At 38.7% G+C, this 25,120-nt stretch overlaps 1 protein-coding gene across 1 annotated transcript in view; it reads right to left on the minus strand.

Moving 5' to 3' along the window:
- Xpr1 (xenotropic and polytropic retrovirus receptor 1) overlaps positions 1–25,120 on the minus strand; it is a 174,818-nt gene that overhangs the window by 42,566 nt on the left and 107,132 nt on the right. Inside the window, exons 4-7 of the mRNA XM_021197505.2 lie at positions 16,906–17,129; positions 12,780–12,929; positions 11,043–11,126; positions 7,965–8,046 (exon numbers count right to left, since the gene is read on the minus strand). Coding sequence (XP_021053164.1) covers positions 7,965–8,046; positions 11,043–11,126; positions 12,780–12,929; positions 16,906–17,129 — 540 coding nt within the window. The remainder of the gene's footprint in view (positions 1–7,964; positions 8,047–11,042; positions 11,127–12,779; positions 12,930–16,905; positions 17,130–25,120) is intronic.

The raw sequence follows: 25,120 nt of genomic DNA on the forward strand, positions 1-25,120 counted from the left end.
GAAATTGAAATGATTAGTTATTAAGAAAATGCAAATTAAAAGAATAACGAAATACCTCACATCCACTTGGATGGATTTAACAGAACCCTCATACATTACTGATAGAAATGGAAAGTGGTATAACCTCTATAGAAAACAATATGGTGTTTTTCTATAAAGTTAAACATACCCCGAGCCTGCACACCTGAGTTCCATTTCTGGCCCCAATAAGAAGCAAAGAACTCACTGACCTAAGTCGCCCATACAGGCGTTTTCTGACCACTATCTGTGAGCCACAGCGAGCACATGCCCATGGCCCCCAGTATAATAATTTAAACAAACAAACACAAAATTTTAACTTAGAAGAAGCAAAATATTTATGAACGGATGAATGGATAAACAAACTGTGGTACGTGTGTGGAATGAAGTACTGACTAATGCCACATCATGAATGGATGTTGAGAACATGCTAAGTGAAGAAGTCATATACAAATACATATACACATGTTCACAATGAAGATTTCAGTTACATGAACCATCTAGAATAGGTATATCCATAAAGATAGAAATAAAGACAGTAGTTGTCAACAGCTGGACCAAATGAAATCTGTCACTGAGCTTCCTTTTAAGACGATAAAATGTTTAGGTAGACTGTGCAGCAATGCTGAGTGCTTAAAGTGAAATAGTTCATTTTGAGGTCAAGGAAATGGTTTAGTGTAAGCAAGCATGAAGAAGTGAGTTTGCACCATATAAAAGCAGGCATGGTCCTAACTGTTTATAACTTAGTGCTGCGCCATGGAGCCAGGCAGGCCTGGCCTGCTCACTAACCAGCAGTCTAGCAAAACGACCAGCCTCAAGTTCAGAAAGCAACCTGCCCTAAGGGAATAAAGCAGAGAATAAGAAAGACACCTGTTGGGGGCTGGAGAGATGGCTCAGTGGTTAAGAGCACTGACTGCTCTACCAGAGGTCCTGAGTTCAATTTCCAGCAACCACATGGTGGCTTACAACCTGTAACAATCTGTAATGGGATTCGATGCCCTCTTCTGGTGTGTCTGAAGAGAGCTACAGTATGCTCATATACATAAAATGAATAAATAAATCTAAAGAAAGAAGGAAAGAAAGAACACCTGTCACCCTCTTCTGGCCTCTGTATATGCTACATGCTGGGTATACCTGTACATATCCATACAACACACATATACATGCACAGAGAAAGAGTGTTATCTTTGCAATTCTTCTGTGAAGCTTAAATGTTTAAATGGTTCACCACTCATAGATTTGCTGTAACATTCCACAATTTTCTAATTTTGTCTAGTTAACATCTATGGTCATAGTTTCAGGATACAAATATTTATAATCCTGGTGGGACTATTTCTACATATGAAGAAAATTGTCACGAACAAGAAAATATAATGCACAGTCATGAAATATACATATACACACATATATACTTAGAAAGACTATGTTCTACTTGATAGCATCATACAAAATGCTTCTAATTAATATGACTGTTTATGTTGGTCAGTTTTTATTGTCAACTTGACATAACCTAGAGTCACCTGGGAAGAGGTATTCCCAATTGAGAAACTGCTTGTGACTATGACTCTGGGAGACTGTCTTGACTGATGATCGATGTGAGAGGGCCCAGCTCACTGTGGGCAGTACCATTCCTAGGCAGTAAAAGCCAGCCACCAAGTGAGCCAGTAAGCAGTATTCCTCTATGGTTTCTGCTATAGGTTCCAGCCTTTAGTTAGGGCTCTGGCAACTTTTAATGACAGACTGTGACTTGGAAGTTTAAAAAAAAAAAAAAAGAAAGAAAGTATAAGCCAAATAAACCCTTTTCTTCCCAGCTTGCCTTTGGTCAGAGTATTTTATCACAGCAACAGTGATGCAAACTAGGACAATGATATTTAATGAAAACATCCTTGAACTCTACACTTTATGAGAAATGTTTTTTAAAAATTGCCATCATCAGTGGCAGTAGCTACAACAGCAACAACAAACACTGAAGACATTCAGTAAGCTAGTAAGTGCTAAAGAAATAGCATTTGAATAAAAACACAAGACTACATTTGTTAATGAACTGATTTACTTTCAAAATGTTTCAAAGACACACAACAGTCTTAACGGTTAATAGTCAAATTATTTACTAAAGAACACAAACTTTGAACTATACAATCTCTAAAAGGTAAGTGCTCCAATTTACAAAATATCAACTTTCTGGCACAATCTCCCCAGTAGGTAGGCTGAGAATTAAATTACAACACTTTTTTGCTAGACAAGATCATCACAACAGATCCCAAGAAATTACAAAATAAGATGAGTTACTATAATTTCTATTTAAGAATAAGAATGTCACCTCTGTGAATAATGGGTTCATATAATAAAAGCTATCTACTGTACCACTCTAAATTCTCACATAGATTTATAAGTTCATAATGAAAGGATAGCTAACATTCTTTAGGCAGCTGTCTTGGACTAAGTGATGTTGTGTTGCTTGCTGTGCATAATTTTAATAATTTTCACAGCAAAAAACATACTCTTTTTTTTTTAAACAGGAGATACATGAAGAAACAGAGTTAAATCAAGTCCCCTGTCTAAGGACACAGGGATTTAATCTCCGTAATTCAGCTTCAGAGCTGGCTGCACTTGTCTATAAGTCACATACAAACCCCCACATGTCTGCTAAACTAAAAACAAACACCAATGACCCAAACAGAAGCCTATTCTAAACCTTGTAACTATGGTCCTCACTGTACTGGATCAAATTGCTGAATCTGTTTTCTTTTGTTGTTCTAGGTCCTGATTCACTGTTAAAATTTATCACAAAATAGTGCCTGCCCTGGTCCAGCCACGCTAAGCACTGTCTTCTAACAATAATCTTTAATGTTTTTGTAAATTAAATCATATACTGTGTACTTTTGGTGTTTGGTTTCTTTTGTTTACTGCAAAATGGTTAACTTCATGTTCCATAACCCTCACTAATAAGCTTCCATCTATGTCCCTGCATGTGGCTACACTTCGTTCTTCTCCCTTCTCCACACCATCTCATTGGGTAAAAGCATCTGTTATGCTGTTGACAGAACATTCGGGTTGTACAGTTACTAATGTTCTCGAATGCTTTCTTGTAGATATGTGTCCTCACTTCTATTACTAAAGCCAGATAATAGGTTAGTACACAGTCAGCTTTGGAAAACGGTGTCAAGCAGTTCTCTGAGGTTCTATGCCTATCTTTCATTTCCACATTACCCTACGATTGCCACTGTACATGGCAATGCCACTCATGTACACAGCTCAGTTAGTAGCTATGTGAGCAGTTTCTAAGGGGCTACTATTATAAGCAACATGGCACAAAAGAATTTCTTTGTATTGTAGCCTCCTAGGTTGTAAGATAAATTTATAAAAAATAAATTAATTAAAATTGATTTAACACTTTACATATACTACCAATTATTCTCACAAGAGATTTCAATAATCAACAGTCTTGCCATTAATTTACAAGTGCTTATTTTACACTCTTGTATCTGCTGCAAATGTTAAGTAGTAAGTGAAATCTGGCATACTTTGATTATTTCAAATTGAGCAAAGGTTAATAGAAGAAAAACTAAAAAACAAAAATCCATACAGGAAAAATTTAACATTCATGAAACTAAAACTCTGAGATAGGAGATTTTTCTGGCAAATTATTGAACACTAGGCCATGTCCCCTTGAGAGACCACAGCAATTATGCACATAATTTTTTATGTGAATGCGCAAAGAAAAGAACCGTGCTTGTACATGCATTACTTCTGCTGTGTGTCCCTCTGCCTCTCAACACTGCTATCTCCTCAGTACCCGAGGGGAGATAAATAAAGATAGACAGCTGGCTTTATCTGTTTACCCTCCCCCTTACCAATACACACGGAAATCAAACAAAAAAAGGGGTAGTGAGGCTAGAACTTAATGTGTAATGCTAGATGTATAAATTGCATGCATTAAGAAACCAAACTGTCACAATATTATAGCTTATGTTTACTAAAAACTCAGCTTGTCCTAAGCTAAAAAATAAAACACAAACAAAGCCCCTTTCCATTTAATTCACATGAAAGACATCTGCTTCTTTCCTTGTCTTAAGCTCTTAAGGATTGATTTCTCCTGGTTTTTAAGTAGCGGGGACTGAACTCAGGAGTCCATTTATGACAGGCAAGCATTCAGCTACTGAGCTACACAACTCACTCCCCTCCCCACAACACTGCAGCTGCTGCTGCGGCTGCTGCTGCTCTTTTCTTCGTCTGAAGACTCATGGGGACCAAGGGGAGTCATGAGACACATAAAAGTGACCTGTGGGTTGACTGGGAGATGGCGCAGTGAGCAAAGAGCTTATGGTGCTAGTGAGAGGCTCTGCATTTGAATTCAAGGGATTCACATAAAATCGAGATTTTTATAACACTGATCTATAATCCCTATGCTCCAGCAACAAGATGGCAGGCGGAGATAGGAGAATCTTGGAAGCTCGTAGGCCAGCTTGTCTGGCACAGAAAGAAGCCCTGCCTCAAAACAAGATGAAGTGATGCCTGATGTGGTTCTGATCCTCTACCTGTGTAGTGCTATGTGACTGTGCTTACATTTACATTTATGCAAAATACATACATACACACACACACACACACACACACACACACACCAGATTTTTAAAGCTACTTAGGGGGCTGGAGAGATGGCTCAGCAATTAAGAGCACTGACTGCTCTTCCAGAGGTCCTGAGTTCAATTCCCAGCAACCACATGGTGGCTCACCACTATCTGTAATGGGATCTGATGCCCTCTTCTGGTGTATCTGAAGACAGCTACAGTGTACTCATATACATAATAAATAATTCTCTAAAAAAAAAAAAAAAAGCTACTTAGGGATGAACAAATAAAAATAAATTCTCAAGACTCCTGTAAGTTTAAGGTATTGAGTTCATTGAATAGGTGAGGAAACTTTTTTTTTTAAAGATTTATTTATTTATTATTATATGTAAGTACACTGTAGCTGTCTTCAGACACTCCAGAAGAGGGAGTCAGATCTTGTTACAGATGGTTGTGAGCCACCATATGGTTGCTGGGATTTGAATTCAGGACCTTCAGAAGAGCAGTCAGGTGCTCTTACCTGCTGAGCCATCTCACTAGCCCCCAGGAAACTGTTTTAGAAAAGAACAATTGTCCATACGACCAACTAACAGCTAATGATGGAGCTATAACTGAGACTCAGGCAGGATATACGTTCTTCCCGTGGCAGCTAGCTTGACAATCTAGGTGAACGTTGGAACTGTAGAATTTTCATATATTTTATACAAGTAAACTATAATTACCCTATATACACAGAAACAGGTTACAAAATTATCATAAATTACATCAATATTAATTTGTATGCTACGGGTGCATAATACTTTTTAGCAACTGGTGGGAAGGAGAACTCTCAGAGTTTTGGTTTGAGTAATGGCTGAGCCATCTCTCTCTACCCAGAGAACTCTAATAATACATGAAAACATACTGTCAATAGGAGAGTTCATGTAAAAGCCCTTGCAACTAGGGTTATAACTTTATAATGTAAAACAGGCAATGCTGAGGAGAATGCTTGCAAGAAAAAATAAAGTTCTGTACATCGTTTAATCTCAACTGGTTTTTTTCTTCTACCCATTCAGACTTCCTCAATACTTGTTAAACTCCTATTATGCTCCATGTAGTGTTCTAGGACAGAGACAAAAGTCCAGGCATCAAGGTGTTTGGGATCAAGTCCAAATATTGCTCATACGCTAGTGGGAAGTAGAGACATGAGTACGGGATGCACTGTCATGTCACAAGCATCTCAAGAAAACTAATGTAAGCTGAAGGGATAGAAAATACAGATGAGAGTATTTTGGTGTAGGGTGATCACAGAAGGCCTCACTGAAAAGACAGCATTGAATAGAGATCTAAGGGAAGGGAAAGAATAAGACAAATAGACACCCTGGGAAAGAGCTCCTTAGGCAACAAATGTGTTCAAAGAAAAGTAAATACAACTGAGTGAACTCAGGGGAGAAAGACAGGATAGGAAATAACAAACAACTCAAGTGCAATATCCTTGAAGGTCTTGTTTACTATGGTGGGGGAGGGGCTGAGGAAAGGAGAACCAGAGAAAGAAAACCACCCTCCCTCCCACAGACTTGTGGTTAGAAGAGGGCTACAGTGAATGCATACTGTTATACAGTAAATAAAAAATGACTCTTGAGACAAAGACGGTACTAATGGATGGAGTGATAAGTGATAAAATTCAAACAGTATGAAGACACAGCAATATTTCTTGATATGAAATATAAAATATGAAAGATGTTGTTTGGAGTCTAAGTATAAGCCAAAGGTCATGTGTGCTGTCCCCCCAGCTTGTCGTTTACTGGGAGGGAGAGACTTTAAAAGGTCAAGCTCAGTAAGAAACTTGGCTCTCTAATACTGTGACCACCATGATGTTCTGCCTTGCCACAGGCCTGAAGTATCAGGGCCAAGTGTTTAAGGACTAAAATCTTTACAACCATTAGCCAAAATAAGGCTTGCTTTCTTTCTTTTTTTCTTTTTCTTTTTCTTTCTTTCTTTCTTTTTTTTTTTTTTGCATTGATGATTTTAGCTAACACAGTGGTAAATAGGGACTTTTGGGCTTTATCTGGGGACTTAACAACAAAAAAAAAAAATCAAGGGTCATTTTGTCTATTTAATGGGAAATGCCTATTAGATAGCCAAACAGTCAATTAGATCTTTTTCAGAGGAGAGTGAATATACACTTGTGAGTCATTAGCATATAGATAGCATTTGTAGCCATAAGCTTGAATAATTTGTCTAGGTAGAAAATGAACATAGAAAGTAGAAACATGAGAACTGAATATACTGGAACTATCCAACATTTCAATGCCACAAAAAACACTATGACTTGGGAAAGAAACTAGGAAAGAAATCCTAAAGAAATTTAATAGGAAAAACAGGTGGGACATTTGAAGGTTTTCCAGTTGTGATAAGGTGAAATGCTACTGAAGGGCTGCTCAAATTCTTAGGCAGGTTTTATAAGGCTGCCTGTTGCTTGGCACTATATTATTTCTTAAAGCTGGGACTATAGTTGCTCTTATAGAAATCCCTTTTTAATTTCTTGGGGTGTGGGTTTGTTTTATTTTTTTGAGATAGGAAATCATTTATGCCAGGCTGGCCTCAAGCACACTCATACACTATGTAGCTGAGGAAATTTTTGAACTCCTCATCTTTGTACCTCCCCTTCCTAAATGCTGGGATTACAGGTTTGTGCTACTACACCTGGTTTTATGCAGTACTGGAGATTGAACACAGGACTTCACACATGCTAGGCAAGCATTATCACCTAAGCTCCAACCCCAGCCCTATATTTAGATTTCACTGTCTTGAAAACTACATAGCTAAACCTCTAAAGACTGCATGCAGAGCAATTATAAGCAGATTCTGGGGAAATGTGAGGAGTCTCTATAATAAGCAGAATAAATAAGGGTTAGTGAATGAACTTTGTAATGTATTTATCTTCATCTATAACAAAGAAAACAAGTTCTTATATTAATTACACTTTTTACTTAGTGTTTGTGTGTATGTGTGCATGTGGGCATATACCATGCCATACACAAAGATGTCAGGGGGCAATTTGTGGGAGTCAGTTTTCTTATTCTAACATGAAGGGGTCAAAACTTATGTAAGTAGACTGGGTAGCAAGCATCTTTAGCCAGTGAGCCATCTTCCTGGCCCAGGGTTAAGTCTAATAGCTGAACTCTAAAACTCCTGAAGTTAAAGACTAGAAAATGATAGTAAATAGACATCGATGTTCTACAAAATTATATCCCAAAGGAAAAATAAACAAATGTCTAAAACCACCCCACAAACTTCTTACAGTGATTTTGGTAGATATGCTTGGGTCTTTACGGAAGGACAGAATATGACATAAACATTATAAGAACAAATGAGTTAAAAGGTAAGAATTACCTGCAAACACAAGGGTAATATTCAGCACAATGAATATTCCACAAAATAGGCCAACTCTAAAAGTAGTCCATGCTGGTGCAGGCTGTGGACAGAAAACAGAACTCTGAGTAAAAGACAACAGCAAGCACATGGAATGTGTGCCACAGTAGAGTAACTTAGTGGCATTAACCTCAAAGCTGTACAAGGACAATATATTTTATTATCCTAACCTTTGTAACTCTGAAGCAGGGGATCATTTCCACGCCACCATCCTATTACTAGAATAGGGACACTATTGAGTTCTTTTACAGAAATCTGAATCATGGGGTTAGGGGGATGTTCATTCAGTTAAGTACTTGCTGTGTTGGCATGAGGACATGAGTTGGATACCCAATACCCACATAAAAAGCCAGGTAGATCCCACATGAAAGGTTGGGCACAGTGCATGTTTGTAATCCCAGTGCCAGGTAGGTAAAGGCAGACAGATTCCTGGACCTCTCTGGACAGTGAACCCAGACAAACTGGAGAGCTCCTGGTTCACTGACTCTGTCTCCAAAAACAAGGTGGAAAATGACTACGGAACACACCCACTGTCCACCTCTGGTCAATACGCACACGCACACACACATCAAAACTCTTGATTATTTGTCACAAGAGCTATCTGTATTGTCAGTTTCAGAATGAAAGTATCTAGAAGGAAGACAGTAACTTTTCTTAAAGGCTACTTTAGTTTCAAAATTTGCACACTACATTCTAAAAGGATGTCTATCACCCATTTAGAATGTTAGGACCAGCCGGTACAGTGAACCCATATAGTGACTGCCCTGTCTTTAGACACCACCCTCCCTGCTGTCCCTTGCTTTCTCACTGTGGACCTTGCCTCCCCACCAGATAACCACTTCATGTTTTCTTCACGTCTCCCTAAACACATTCTTAAACACTTTAATGTTTAAAATTAATTTTCTTATTTTAAGGTTTTATATTCATATCCATGATATAATAAACTATATACACTTAAAGCACAATTTCTGTGTTTGTTCTTCTGGTGTTATAGTTTTTCCTCTATCTTTCAATCAGTTTGACTATGATGTGTCTATGGTTTTGTTAAAATACTGTTTTACTGAATACACTGGCATACAAGGAATTGCATAAATACTAGATTTAAAGTATATAATGATAAGATTTTTTTACAAGATTTAGTACATGTGGATATTAATGAAATCATAACCACAATGAAGACAATCAAAAAACCTGACTTCTTTTTCTCTCGATTATTTTTCAGGTTGAATAGTAATGAATTGTTCAGATATTGCACAGTTGTTTACCTACTGATGGGCATGAGTTGTTACAGCTGTGGCTAGTATGAATAAAGGTGCTATGAAAAGTTATATAGAAGTGTGAGTATCCCTCTGTGGCTTTAGTCTGCATGTCTTGACGGCGTTGACTTTGAGCAACCTGCCTGGCTCCTGTTTTCTGCCTACACAATGAGCACTGATGAGGTTCAGGTTATTTGCTCACTACCGAGTATTGGAGTTTTCCATATGTTCTTAGTAAAATACGTTGTTTACCAAATAGGTTTTTATAAATATTTTCTCCTAGTTGAATACCCTTCATTCTCCTTAATAGATTCTATTGAAGATATGTTTGTAACTTTGATGAGGTGCTTTGATGTCATTTCTAAGAAGCCAAAGCTGCCATGACTTGTCTCCTAACTTTCTCCTAAAACTCTGTAGCTTTAGGTTTACCTTAGGTTCATGATTTCATTTTGCACAGGGAATCCAACTGCCCAGGCTATCTGTTGAACACATTATTCTCCTCTACTGGCATGCTTTATGTCTGTACTGAAAACTAGTTGTATAAATATATTCATCTATTTTTAGATTCTATCCTGTATTTGTCTATTATAGCCCTACCTTGATTACTTCGGCTTTAATAGGTTTTTATACCAGGTAGTGCTAATATTGCAACCTTCTAATTTGCTCCAAAGATATACTGGCTACTCTAGGTCTTTTGCATTTCCATGCATTTTAAAACTAACTTACCAATCTACACACACACACACACACACACACACACACACACACACACACACACACACCACCCTCACTGGGGAAGTTTTACGTGCAGTCACACTTGATCCTTTGTGACCTGACACTACTCTGCAGGCGTGCTACACCCTGATGAGCTGTAGTAGCTATGAGTCATTCCATTTTCTACAGAGATCATCAAATCACTGATAAACAAACATAACAGCAAAACAACAAACCCTCTAGCACCTTTACGTCTTTCTTTCTAACCTGAATGCCTTTTCTGACCTTATCACATTGGCCATAATCACCGGGAAAACGTTCAATGACAGTCCTAAGATTGAATATACAATTTGCTCCTGGTCTTGTAAGGGAAGTCTCACTGTTTTCCTATTAAGTATAACATTAATTCTAATTTTTCATACATGCTAGTTATTATATATAAACTCTTCAGTATTAATTTTAATACATTGTCACACAAAATACTCTATGATAAAAATCATTTTAATTATTGAGACATGTTTGAGACAGAGATATGACTTAAATGCTATAGAAACAGCATTTAATGAATCCCCTCACCATCCTCTTTTACAGGGGACATAACTGTTGTTTTGGAAACCCGGTACATCTAAATCTCCCATCTCATGACCAACAACAAAAAGCCTCATCCCAGCTGATAATACCAAGAAGCAAGTATGTCTAAGACGGCGTAGGGGAGGGAGCTGCGGGGCAGCACCAAGAGAAAGGGGTAAGGCTCTGTAACGCATTACTATGTGGAGGCTCACACTGACTTTTTCCTTCTCTCCCTTCTTTCCTTTCCTCCTCCCCTTTTCTTTCCTTATGTAACCCAGGCTGGCCCTGAACTAGTGGTTATCCTGCCTTAGCCTCCCAAACAGTGGAGTACACTGGAGTAAAACATGTGTCACCATGCCTGGATCCTAGAATCTATTTTTTTTTAATGAGAATAGAAGCAACTACTTACAAAATCTTTTAAGGTAATGATACCAGGCAACAGCAATATTGTGTTATTAAATATGCAAAAGGAAACAAAGCCCTGGAAGCGAGTACTAACCTGAGCAGCTCCCAATGGAGGGACCCGTAACCGCTTCATAGCCTTTTGTCTGTCACCATCTTCAAGTTCATTGGTGACCACAGCCTAAAAGAGAAATGATCAAGTTTTATATAAGTTATTATGTGTATAATGTCTTGATAGCCTCTTGAAAAGTATACTGATAAGCAAAAGAAAAAGACCTTAAATAAGAGCACAGGTACTCAGATCGGAGAGATGGCTCAGTGGTTAAGAGCACTGCCTGCTCTTCCAGAGGTCCTGAGTTCAATTCCCAGCAACCTTTTGTTGGCTTACAACCATCTGTAATGGGATCTGATACCCTCTTCTGGTGTATCTGAAGACAGCTACAGTGTACTCAAATAAATAAAATAAATCTTAAAAAAAAATAATAAATAAAAGGAACATAGGTACTCTAAGCCAGCAATTTACAAAAGCCTACAGGACAAAAATGGTGAATTACTTCTTTAAAATACAAGAATTCTCAATTGAGGAAACTCGAATGTCCAAGAAGCACCTAAAGAAATGTTCAACATCCTTAGTCATCAGAGAAATGTAAATCAAAACGACCCTGAGATTCCACCTCACACTAGTCAGAATGGCTAAGATCAAAAACTCAGGTGACAGCAGGAGCTGGTGAGGATGTAGAGAAAGAGGAATGCTCCTCCATTGCTGGTGGGACTGCAAGCTGGTACAACCACTCTGGAAATTGATCTGGCGGATCCTCAGAAAACTAGACATAGTATCCAGCTATACCACTCCTGGGCATATAACCAGAAGATGCTCCAACAGGTAATAAGGACACATGCTCCACTATGTTTATAGCAGCCATATTTATAATAGCCAGAAGCTGGAAACAACCCAGATGTCCCTCCACAGAGGAATGGATGCAGAAAATGTGGTACATTTAAACAATGGAATACTACAATACAATGACTTTATGAAATTCGCAGGCAAATGGATGGATCTAGAAAATATCACCCTGAATGAGGTAACTAGGTCACAAAAAAACACACATGGTATGCACTCACTGATAAGTGGATATTAGGCAAGAGCGTGGAACACCCATGATACCTCCTGTAATGTCGCAAGGTGGCCGTTACTGATCTTACTTCAAGTCTAATAGGTTTGGAGATTAAACCTTTTCTCAACTTGTGCTGTTTATATAGATAAACTTCTGTCTATAAAGCTTCATTGTAACGTTAACAAACATAATCTTCCCACATACCAGGAACTGTTGGACATTTATTTGACATAGGAGAAATTATTTGGAATAATAAAACAGGAACTTTTCCTGAAGTTGCAATTTATATACTGCATGGCTTCTTTTTCATGTTTCATTTAGGTTTTTAGAAGTCAAGTATAGTAAATTTGGTTCGTTAAATTGTGAAGGTGCTAGAATTACATGAACATACCACCTTAAATAAAGGCCAGTTCTGTAAGATTACATTGCTATTTGTAAAGTTATGCCTTCGCAGCATTTCCAATGCTGTTGGACTTCATGTCACCAACCTAGCTTGGTGAGGGTTGTAACTGTTTCTAAGTACTTGTACATTGGAAGTTTGAGTGTGTAACAGTATTTAATGTAATTAGAGAGTCCCTCCTGTTGCAGGGCTTAAGAAAACTGGCCCATTAGTATGGTCATGCGACTTTTCTGTACTGCTAAACTTTATTGTAATAAAATGAGACAAAAAAAACGCACAAACAATGGAAACTGAACATATATGGCAAGCAAGCAGGTACCTCAGTCTCAGAAATGAGCTGGTTGATTTTCTTGCATGTATAAAATGGGGCCACCTCTACATGAATCACTCGCCAATCTGCTCCACGAGATGTTTCCAGGATCTTGTCATGCTTTTTAAGGATTTTTCGAAACCCTGTAAAATTCAGATTCTATAGGAAGAAAGATAAATACAATTATCATTCATAGCATCATTAAAGAAGATTAAAGCAGTGAAGTAGTAATGACCGAGCACACACTGAGACCTGGGAGCACCAGCGCCTTCCCAGATGCATCGCCACACTGCTTGGGGGGTGGGGTCTGGTCCCTGGGCGTGGGTTCTCATTTCTCTTCCAAGTAAATTAACGAAAATCCTAAGTTCCAAACACTTTTATTTCCAACTTTCCCACATATAACCATTTCAAAATGGGTTGTTGTTCTGCTTTGGCCAAAAGAGTCCTTTCAGGAAATGTCTTGAATTCATCATTCACTGAATCCATTTCTTTTAATTCTTTGTTTTTTGAGGGTTGGTTGTTCTCCTCCTCCTCCTCCTCCTCCTCCTCCTCCTCCTCCTCNCTCTCTCTCTCTCTCTCTCTCTCTCTCTCTCTCTCTCTCTCTCTCTCCCTCCTTCCCTCCCTTCCCCACCCCACCCCCAGTGGTAAATAAGAGATTTTCACTGCTATAGGCATTAACAACAGACTCCTATCTAGTTCTCTTAACTTTCACTTTCTTTCAGCTTAAGGATGTAAGTGAGAAGGAGAGGCCAGAGGAAAGGCAGAAAGGACCACTGCACAGGCTACACAAGGGTGGAAGCTTCACCTTCCTTCAACCTCTACAAAATCAAGAGACTGAATTTTCCTAAACTCCAGTCACTTGTGCTCATCATCTGAAATGGTAGAAAGCATGGATTGGGGTCTACATTAGACCCATGTGAGGTCATCTGTGTTTGCTAAGGGTTCTTGCTCATTTGTTAGAATCGATTCCTCGTACAATAATGCATCATGAAACTAGAATGTGTGTGTGTGTGTGTGTGTGTGTGTGTGTGTGTGTGTGTGTTTGCATGCAGTGTAGTATATGTCCATGCATGTGTATAGATTTCCCCATCTTTCCTTTTTTGTTCAGACAGGGTCTTTCTTTGATGGACAGACTGGCCAGCCAATACTCACCAGGGATCCTCTTGCCTCCCCACCCCTGATCTGGGATTATAGGCCTTTTTTACTTTAGTCTTAGGAATCTAAGTCAGTTCTTTATGTTTTCATGAAAAACACTTTCCCCAGCCCTAGATATGGCTTTACAATTTCCTTTCTTTCTCATTTTAAAACAAATATATATTCTTGGGGCTGAAGAGATTGCTCAGTGGTAAAAGTATATGTGGTGTTCTTGTAGAGGACTGGATTCAATTCCCAGAACCTACATCAGACAGTCACAACTGCCTGTAATTCCAGTTCTGAGGATCTGATGCTCTCTTTGGTATGGATGGATATTGCATGCATTCAACGTACATACAGATAATCAGGCGCGCACACACACACACACACACACACACACACACTTTTAAATTTTTAAATAGGAATATTTTCTTACAGAATTAATAGAAAAGAATTTTAAAAATATCCATTTATGGGCTGGTGAGATGGCTCAGTGGGTAAGAGCACCTGACTGCTCTTCCAAAGGTCCAGAGTTCAAATCCCAGCAACCACATGGTGGCTCATAACCATCCATAACAAGATCTGACTCCCTCTTCTGGAGTGTCTGAAGACAGCTACAGTGTACGTACATATAATAAATAAATAAATCTTAAAAAAAAAAGATGTTTAAAAAATATCCATTTATTTGTATTTATGAGAGTTCTGCCTGCATGGATATAAGTGCACAGTGTGCATGTCTGGTGCCCTGAGAGGCCACTAGGTTCCTCTGGGAGAACAGCACCCGCTCCTAAGCACTGGGTCATCTGTCCAGCTCTACAACAGAACTTCTATAGTTATTAGATATGGCTCTTTGTTGTTGCAGAAATCCCAGGTTGGATTACTAGTTCCTACATGGTGGCTTACAAAAGTCTGTGTTTTGTCCTTGTTTGTTTGTTTGTTTGTTTTAATAATTGTTCAACACAAAAGTTGCTGAAATATGGATATTTCCTATTACTTTATTTTTATTTTCTGCGTATGTGTTTATGTAACTGTATGACAGAAAAGGTCAACAGTTAACAGAGATTTGTGAAGCTCCTGATATGGCAACTGGGAAATGAACTCAGGCTCCCTAGAAAAGCAGCAAGTACTTCAAACAGTTCAGCACTACATTAATACTAAATTCCAAACCTGTAGAAAATGATTTTGTTTCTTTTCATATTCAGTTATTGATATGATTTTTTAAAAAATTAAATTATAAAGCTATGGGGGAAAAATGTCAAAAAGGGGGCCTAGGTGTGTGGCTAATTAACCAGGCACTCAGAGGGCCAAATCAGGAGGGATTCAAGTTTCCGATCAGCATGGGGAATCTAACAAAAACAAAGAAATTCATCATTTATTTCTCCCACAGTATTACTTTTCATCTCAACTGGGTCCTTCTTTGAATGTTAAAACATTAAATCATCAAAGAAAATTATGAAATTGATAGGAAAGGTACACACTTAGATCACTGTAGATATGGATTTCAAGTACTTTGTATTTAAAAATTCAACACTTGCTGGACAGTGATGGCGCATACCTTTAATCTCAACAGAGGCAGGCAGATCTCCGTGAGTTTGAGGCCAGCCTGGTCTAACAGAAGTACTTCAGGACAGCCAGGGCTACACAAAGAAACCCTGTCTCAAAAACAAAACAAAACAAAAAACAAACAATCCAACATTACAAAGAAAACCTATTTCTGTATTATTTTGAGATAGTCTTAAAGCCTATACAAGCTGTTTTCAACTCCCTGTGTAGCTGAGGGTGATCTTGATTCTCTTGCTTCCATCTAGCATGTGCCACCACACCCAGTTTTATGCAGACCCATAGACAAGTATTCAATAAACCAAGCTGCATCACTGTCACCACAGGTAAACATTTGTTGTGGAACTTTTACTTTTTAGATGTCTTGTTGTCCTACAATGTGCAAACTGTAAATTATAATCAGAGGATAAAATGCAAAGTGGTATATTGGATTCTGAGATATATAAATGTTTATTTTTGAAAACCTGTTTTGTAATGATAACAAATTACAAATGCATGAATTAGGATTTATTTTAGCATATATGGATGTTCAAACTTTTCATACTAGGTTTAAAAAATTGATATAACAGCCTAGATTTTTAGCCTTTGCATATAGCTAGCATAATCTAACTTAATTTTTTGATATTGTTACTTTAAAATTGGAATTCTTTTAGTGGCAAACTAAAAAGTGAAGCTCTTTTGTTTTATCATGGCAAGCTGCAAAAATGTTAGCTGTCCAGTTGCTTTTCTTTTGTTTTATTAATGCCTGTTACAGAAAGATCCAATACTTTTCTGAACTTTAGCTACTGGTTAGGAATATAAAGACTTATATAATCAACATTGTGACATTTATTTTTGTTCATCAAAGAGTTTAAATATGAAGCAAACTGCTGTCTTTGAGCCAAAAGATACCCTTAACTACTGCATGAATGATTTTCTTAAAACTAAGTGTGTATGGGGCTCGAAGTTGATTTGAATATCTTCTACACTTGCTATCCACTTGATATTGCTGAGGCTGGCTGTCTTGCTGATCCAAGAGCTCTTTGCTTTTGCTAGTCTGGCTAACCATACTCTCTAGGAAATTCCTGTCTGCATCCTGTATGTCAGAATTACAGGGGGGCTGTCATGCCTGCCTAGCTTTTATATGGGCTCAGGAACTTGGCCTCCAGTGTTTGGACTTGAACGGCAAATGCTATATCTGTTGAGCCACACCTATAAAAGATTGTGGTAGTGTGCGTACACACACAAACAAACTGCTTAAAAAACAAGTCTTATTAATAGTTTTAATTCTTTTAATACATGGTTGTTGATTTTTGTTTTTCTTTCCACAAAGAAATCTAAATTCCAAGAACCCCAAGAATAAAGATGATTTCAATCTTTAGAGGATTCATTACAGACCAAGGTAATTCTACTTACTGAAATCTTATTTTACAATGCCATTCTGTAGGGTAAGACTAAGCACCTGATAGTTCTGCAGCAGGATGAGACTGAGGTAGAACTCGCTGAAGGCCAGCTTAAGGTCTTTAATATTCCTATGTTGGACACGCTCCTCATGGGACAGGTGGAACACTGGCTTTCTGCGTTGTCGCAATGTTGTGACACCACTGCTTTCTTTCTGCACATCCAGTGATGACTGAAGCTCATTCTGAAGTGTAGCAAACCTGCGCTGAGCCTCTGCCAGCTTCTCTATAAGGAAAGAGCATTATCCAATCAGGTTAAAGATATATATGCAAACAAAACACCCATATATATAAAGCTTTTTTAAAGTCTAAAAATAAAATAAAATAAAGTGTATTCATCTACTAATCTTGTTTTATAAAAGTGATAAACAAACTCAATTTTGATCATTTTTATTTTATTGAATTCTAAATTTTTCTTGATTATACTAACTTGGTTCCTGAGAATTTCTAGGGAAAACATTATAAAGATATGTAGAATATAATAAGAGAAAGCATTTTGGCTCAAAACCTGCACATTCTACCTCAAACTTCTCTCCCTGGGAAGTTGTTTCTGCATCCTTTGTTTTCATAGATAAGACAATGTAGAGTCACTAAAAAGAGTACAACTATTATGAATTTGGAAAACAGTTTGTAGTTCTCAATAAGTTAAACATGGAATTTACCATGTGATCAGCAACAATGATCCTAGGAATACATCGAACAGCACTGAACATAAAGTACCCACACAAAACCTTGATACATAAATAAACACGTCCTATCACCCAAATGTCTATCAGTTGATGAATGGGTAAACAAAGGTAGTGTGCTGCATGTACAAACATATATGCAGAATGCAGTCTCAGCCATACAGAAAAGTCAATCTCAGACTCCACTTCCATGAACTGCCCAGAACAAGGACACCACAGAAACACAAGCACATGAGCAGCAGGGAAGGAGAGCAGTGGAGTGGGTACCAGCCGGAACAAGGGGCAGCACGTCCTTAAGGGTGACAAGAATGCTCTGGATTTAGATAGGGATGATTTACAACACTGTGCCCATACTTAAATTACACATTCTAAGAGAGTAAACGCTGGGGCTAAGGATACAGCCCAGTTAGTAAGGTGCTTGCTGTGCGTGCATGAGGCCTAGGATTTATCCCCAGCACTTGAATAAATAAATAAATAAATAAATAAATAAATAAATAAATAAATAAATAAAATAAATAACAAAACTGATTTTGTGTGTGTTGTGTATCTTATTTTAAAAGAGCCATGTAAGATACATTTCTGAAGGTCCACCAAATGGCTAGAAGCACTTGCTGCCAAACCTGACAACCAGAGTTCAATATCCAAGACCCATATGGTGGGAAAAAAGAACTCCTCCAAATTATCCTCTGACTGCCACAAACCCACTGAGGTACACACTGGTTCTACAGCTTCATACACAAACAGGTCTGGAATCAGAGCTTGAGGCTATACTTGCTGTGTCACCAAACCTCATCACTTCTCTACAAGTTTTTCAAAACCACACTAAAACCAATGCACTGTGTGTTAAAAACTAGACTATTTCTGGATAGGTGCATTTTTGTTAGACGTATATAGTTGTACCTCAGTAAAAGGACTGGTTTCATGACCCCAGATCTGCAAGTGTTTCTACCAGATGGAGTAATACTTACTTTAAGATGACCTACACAAACGTCCATATACTTCAAGTCACCTTTCAGTTAATTATATTCATACAGCCTTTTCAACTCTGGGTCACAATCAGATGGTATTATATAGGTGAATATGGGGTTTTCAAAACATCTGGCAACATTAAAAGCTTTCTTAACATGTAATTTAAGAAATTTAATTCAAAATCAAGAAAGACAATCAAGCAGTAGTTAGTTTGATAGTGCTCATCCAGGGTACATTTCACAACTTCATTTGAGCCTTGATTGTGAATACACAAATGCACTCAGCTCTGAACCAAGACTACTTATATGTTATGAAATACGGTGCTTTTTCTGTATATACAAGGTTTCCTGCTCCTTGAATCACAATGATGGAATTACAGGAAAGACTTTCAGTATTTTCCTATCACCATCCCTCTAAGTATTGTGTAAGTATCAAAACAGTGTCTATTTAGGTTGTACTGTTTGAATGTTCAATTTCCTATGATCTCCTTCTGTCATAGACACATGAGTATGTAGGTGCAGAAAGTAAAGACAAAAGCCCTTTACTATTTCTTCAACATCACTGCTGGTATCTTCAGAAGCACAACTATCAATTTTTTAAATGTTTATGTTTTTGAAATTAAAATATAATTACATTGTTTTCCCCTCCCCTTTGCTCCCTCCTACTCTTCCCACATACACCCTTTCTACCTTAAATTCATGGCTTCTATTTCTTTAACCATTCATATAGCTGTCTGTCTGTCTACCTATCTTCCTAAATATATTATAACCTGCTCATCACAAACATTATATCCTAAAGCCAGTGCTGTATATGTACATGAACATTATCTTACAGTCTTTATTTATTATATTGTGAGTGTGTATGACTTGTGTGTGTGCACACCTGGAGGATAGAGGAAAACTCTGTGGAGCTGGTTCTCTTCTTCCACTCCTATGTGAGTAGTGAGCATCGACCTAAGGTCCTGAGGCTTGCATTGCTAAGTGGCAGACACTGAGGCACCTTAGTAGTCCTAGAAATATCCACATTATAAGTTAAACTTAAAATAATGCTATACACTAGAGCTAGTATTTATTTGAGATTATGAGTAATATTTTTATTTCAGGGTGAGACACTCTCTGTCATGGATAAGTGGCTGAATTTGAACAGAAGAGGTAAGGCACAGACAGCAGTGCTGCAGTCTGCTACAGAACAGGATATGCAGGACAGCCACTCTTGCAGGACTTACCTTTAAAAACTGTGATAGTGTGAAAAAAAATCTCAGCTTAACTGAAAATCAATTTTTAGCTGTGGAGACCATGAAATTAACCTAATAGTGAACATGCAGCAAGCTAAAATAAGCTACTACGATACTAAAAGTATGTCCTTGTGTTACCTGAAACTCTGTATTTAATCCCAAAACTTAAAAACTGCTACATGACGAAAGATCTTGTGTTATCTGCTGCTATTAAAAATGAATATATGGGGAAAATATATGGTTATGAAATTACTAAAATTTTCTTACCAAGTAATGCTGCTTCTTAAAAACCTTATGGACTTTGTAATGACCGATAAGATCAGTTTCTTACTGGCATTTGGACAACCCAAAGTTTGCAATTCGTTAGATGAAACATCAATTCTGACACAATATAATTGTTTCTTTATGTAGGTACGTTTAAGAAGGAAGTATATGTGAGGAATTATTCTTTCGCCACCCTTTAGGAAAGGTGGATATCACTTTAAAGTTGATATCACGATATCTATCACCTAACATTTCCATTCACGAATAGAGTTTTTTACAGTGAAAATATGGTACTTGTGTCTGTATAGATGGTACTGGAGCAACACCGAAAGAGACAGTGAATTTGTATCAAAAAAGAAAAAGCAGCTGGTGCACTGAGCACACACGGTTACTCAGTACTTCTCCCAGGGAGCCACTCACAGCCCAGAGTACCAGGTAGACGACGTGTTTTGTGATATCAGAAAAATCATTAACTTCATTAAAAGCTGCCTGAATGGTAGCTCATTTTAAAACCTTTGCTTGAAAGTTTTCCTAAACAGTTAAAAAATAGAATAGGGTTAAAGAAGACTCTTTAGGGGGGAATAAAATAGTCATAAGAGACACATGGAGGGAGGGAAACGATTGGGAGAGGAATGGAGGGGGAATGGAGGGATTCAGAGTCAGGTGTGGGGAGGGACAGGAGGGATGGCCAGAAGGCCATGAGAATGAATGGAAATCTGCATCTGGCAGGGTGGGGAGGTGGGGGACATCTCCAGGACAAGACAGAGACCTAGATAAGAGAGGCACCAAAGAAGCAATGGGGCATCCTTAGCTGTGACTCACAGTATTGGAGATATGGAACCTGAAGAGGCCACCTCCTTTTAGCCAGGCAGAAACCCTAATAGAAACACCAACCCACCCACAAAACTTTCATTCCAAAATTTATCCTGTCTATAAGAAATGCAGGGACAGGGGATGGAGCAGAGACTGAGGGAATGGCCAACCAATAACTGGCCCAACTAGAGACCCATTCCCATGGGCAAGCACCAGGCCCTGACACTAATGATCCTCTGTTATGATTACAGACAGGAGTCTAGCAGGGCTGTCTTCTGAGAGGCTCCACCCAGCAGCTGACACAGATGCAGACACCCACAGCCTGAGGATGTGGATGGAGCTTGAGGACTCTTAAGGAAGAACAGGAGGAAGGATTGTGGGCCCAGGAGGGGATAGGAACTCCATAGGATGACCAACATAGTCAACTAACCTGGACCCTTGAGGCTCAGAGTCTGAACCACCAATCAAAGAATACAGGGACTGGACCTAGGTCTCCCAGTATATATGTAGCAGATGAGCAACTTGGTTTTCATATAGCTTCTGAACAACTGAAACAGGCGGTGGGGGGCAGGGGCCGGTCCCAAAAGGTGTTGCCTGTACATGGGATATGTTCTTCAAGCTTGGCTGCTTTGTCTGGCTTCAATGGGATAAGTGCCTAGCCTCACAGAGACTAGTGCCAGGGTTGGGGGACACCTGGGGGCCCCCACACACTCAGAGGCAGATAGGGAAGAATTGTGGGAGAGGGTAACTGGGAGGGGGACAGTGAGTAGGATGTAAAGTGGATAAGTTAAAAAAAAAAGATTCTTTAGGAATGCATGTACTTGAGGCTACAAACACAGCCTGGATGGGCACAAGATAGCCAGAGACCAATGAGCAAGTAAGCATGTGGTGGAGAGATGGGAGAGACAGAGAGAGCAAAGGTTTATGTACTATGAAGAGAGGCTGAACTGGAAACACAACAGTGGTGAAGAACAGCCTGACAGGAGTAGTCTGTGCTACTGTCTGAGGCCATGGTGATGTCTGGGCCCATGTTGCCACCGAGGGCCATGTCTGGGTCCATGGCCTTGCCACAGCAGGGGTCTGTGTCAATGTCTGTGGCCTTTACCACCAAAGTTCCATGTAGACGTCAGTAGTCTGAGCTGCCACCTGGAGCCATGTTGCTGTCCTAATGCTGAGCTAAGCTTACTCTAATGGCATGAGCATGGGAGAGCTGGACCAGGCCCCTGCCTGGGAAGTGCAGAAGAAGTGGCCCTGACGGCATGGGTGTAGGAGAGATTGTCAGCCCCTCAATGTAGTGGCTTGGTGTGAGACGGCGGGTCCCAACACTTGACTCTTAGATGAGGTGGCCCTGCCCCTCACCTGAGCAAAGAGGAAGAGCTGGCTCTGGTGGCATGAATGCAGGAGAGCTGGATGGCTGACCAACTCAGCTACCTTCCATGCCCAGATCCAGGACACCGAGCTGGCCCACCCCAACATCTACCCCATCTATGAGCTGCTGGAGCTTGTCAAGGGGTCAGCCCTGCAGATCCAAAGCCGCAGGGTCTTCATGACACAGGGCGACAACAGGATATCCGAGGAGTCCCAGTGAGGATCCAGTATTGAAAGCGTAGCAGAAGCCAGAGGCCTCAAACAGACCAGTGACTCACTGGAATGAACATTTGCAAGTAAAGATGTGTGGACAGACGGGTGTACTGTGGACACATCCCAGCGTCCACATGAGAAGTTGCCTGTTTGTTTTTTAATTTTTTGTTTTCTTCCAGGAGGAGGGGGAGTTGCAAGGGTATAGGGTTCATATAGAGGGACTGGGGTACATAACGTGAAATTCACAAAGAATCAATAAAAAGTTTTTGAAAAGCTTTGGAAGTATTTACAGAAATATCTTGAAGTGTTTAACTGAAAATAAATTTCCCAACTATCTAAAGGAAGAGTTATAATTAACTGATCATTTGAAATGTCTGGAGACAGTTTTAAGAACTTTAAATTTTGGTTATAAAACAATTATGTTGTTCTACACACTAAGAAGAGGAAATAGATACAATGTCCTACCCCCAAGTCAGAAGTCATTTGCAACCGACGCTGAGAAAAGGACAATCTGTTTTCTCCAAAGGAGAATCAACCACAATGATAACAACACACAATGGTATATCAATCACACTCCAGGACAGGCTAACACAAAACACACTCCATGTTTTTTTGTGTGCTTTTTTTTTTTTTTTTTTTGAGACAGAAACAGATAGACAGACATTTGTTATTTTTTTGAAACAGGGTCTTTCTCCATGTAGTCTTGGCTGTCCTGGATCTTGTTATGTAGACCAGGCTGCAAGAATTCATATTTTTAAAATATCATTAAACTAATTTTGGTTTGAGATTAAGAAAATTTTCTAACAATTTCTAGGATAGCCCTTATAAAACTGCTACCATTGTTTATTACACATGTGAAACAAGTCATTGTCATTGTTGACAATTATTAGGTTACTATAAATTATCATTAAAGACAATTATAAATTGTTGATAAGTACTGAAAAATTTTAAGGCTGCTCTATTTCCTATAGTATCAAAGAATGAGCCAAGATTCAATTCTTTAGAAAAAGGTAAGTAAGCACATTCTTCGCACTAGCATGTGAATCTGTATTCATCCTTAATGAATCAGAGTATTGTTTTAAGATCTATTTATTATTTATTACCAGTAAATGTGTTATCTGTTATCAAATTTTCATAAGTCAAGTAAAAATTTGGGAAATAAAAAGGTATCATGAGTAGAAAAAAGTTTTAAGTTCTGATTTATAATATTAATATAATATAAATGTTTGTTATAGTGCACTGTTTAGAGAATGAGATGCCATGGTCTCATACATGCTACTCACGTGCTCTACCACTGAGCTATGCCTTTCGCTTTCCTGATTCCTTTCCTAAATATATTGGTTGATTCAGAGATGCAGAATCAATTGTTATGGAAGGTCAATTACTTGATAAAATAATTGTAACTTACATTTTAAGGTCATAATTTAATATATGGAACTAGGCATATTTGTGTTAAAATCTTTGCTATTAGCTCTTAAAATTTTAGTTCAGTTTATTTCTTCAACTCTTGTTAAGCTTTTAAAGGTGGAATAAAGCTATAACAACTCTCCTACAAAATACTTGTAAAGATTAAGTGAATTGTAAAATGCCATGGAACATAGTTAGCACTTGGCAAACAATGGTGACTAGACAGTAACAATACCACGGGGTTCTCTATGACCCATGCCCGCAGAGTGCCGGCCTTCTTAGACACTGAGATGATTGTACATGCTGCGGTTATTGTACGTACTGCAGTGAGGATTTAGTGTTCTGTAGTCTCTGGCTCTGCTGCTTCCTTTGCATGACTGTTTCTCAGAAGTTATTTCTACTGGATGCCGCCAAGATTTACCTTTATCCTTAACTACCTGACTTTCATTTTCATATGCTTGATAATTTATTTTTCATGTATGTCTGATGATTTTAAACTTTATTAAAAACTAAAATCAGATTTTACTGCTCCTTCCAAATTAATTTAACCCATCCTTATAGCTCCATTTTTCTGAGATCCGCTTATAGATCTAAGTGATCACTCTCTCCATCTCTAAAACCAAATACATTCTCTTTCAGGAGGCCTAGAAAGATCCCTTCAGTGGATATTGTAGGAAGTGAGTCACTGAAGAAAGCACCTGCATCAGTGAAGGGCTCTGAGTCTGCTCTCCACCACAGAATAGGCACATTCATCAGAGATGGACCCATCATGGCTCTCTCAGTAGCATCAAAAAGACTCTGGAATAGAAGGGCCAGGTGGTAGCATATAACCCCTCAAAACAAACTAGCTGTGCTTATCATAAAAGGCAACTGGGTGAATCACTAATGAGAATGGTTCAACCCATAAGATTTTTAGCTGTGATTAATTGATCAAGGTTTTTCTTAGGAATCAAACAATAGACAAACTATTAGAATACTGCTTGATCACTATACAGTCTAGTGATAGACAGCCGAGGTTAGTCAACTGAGCACCCAGAGCTAATTCACACACAATGAAACCCCTGACTGAAATACAGCAAGTTGCCCGCTCTTGTCATTTCCAATATACCTACCCCTGACTGTATTCAGGGCTCGTGTTCTCTCTCTCCTCTCTCTCTCTCTCTCTCTCTCTCTCTCTCTCTCTCTCTCTCTCTCTCTGTCTCCCTCCCTCTCTCCCCCCCTCCCTCCCTCCCTCCTTTCTCTACTTCCTAGTATTGGGGAGTT

The sequence above is a fragment of the Mus pahari genome, chromosome 5 (genome assembly GCF_900095145.1).
Source record: "Mus pahari chromosome 5, PAHARI_EIJ_v1.1, whole genome shotgun sequence".
NCBI classification, from domain to species: domain Eukaryota; kingdom Metazoa; phylum Chordata; class Mammalia; order Rodentia; family Muridae; genus Mus; species Mus pahari.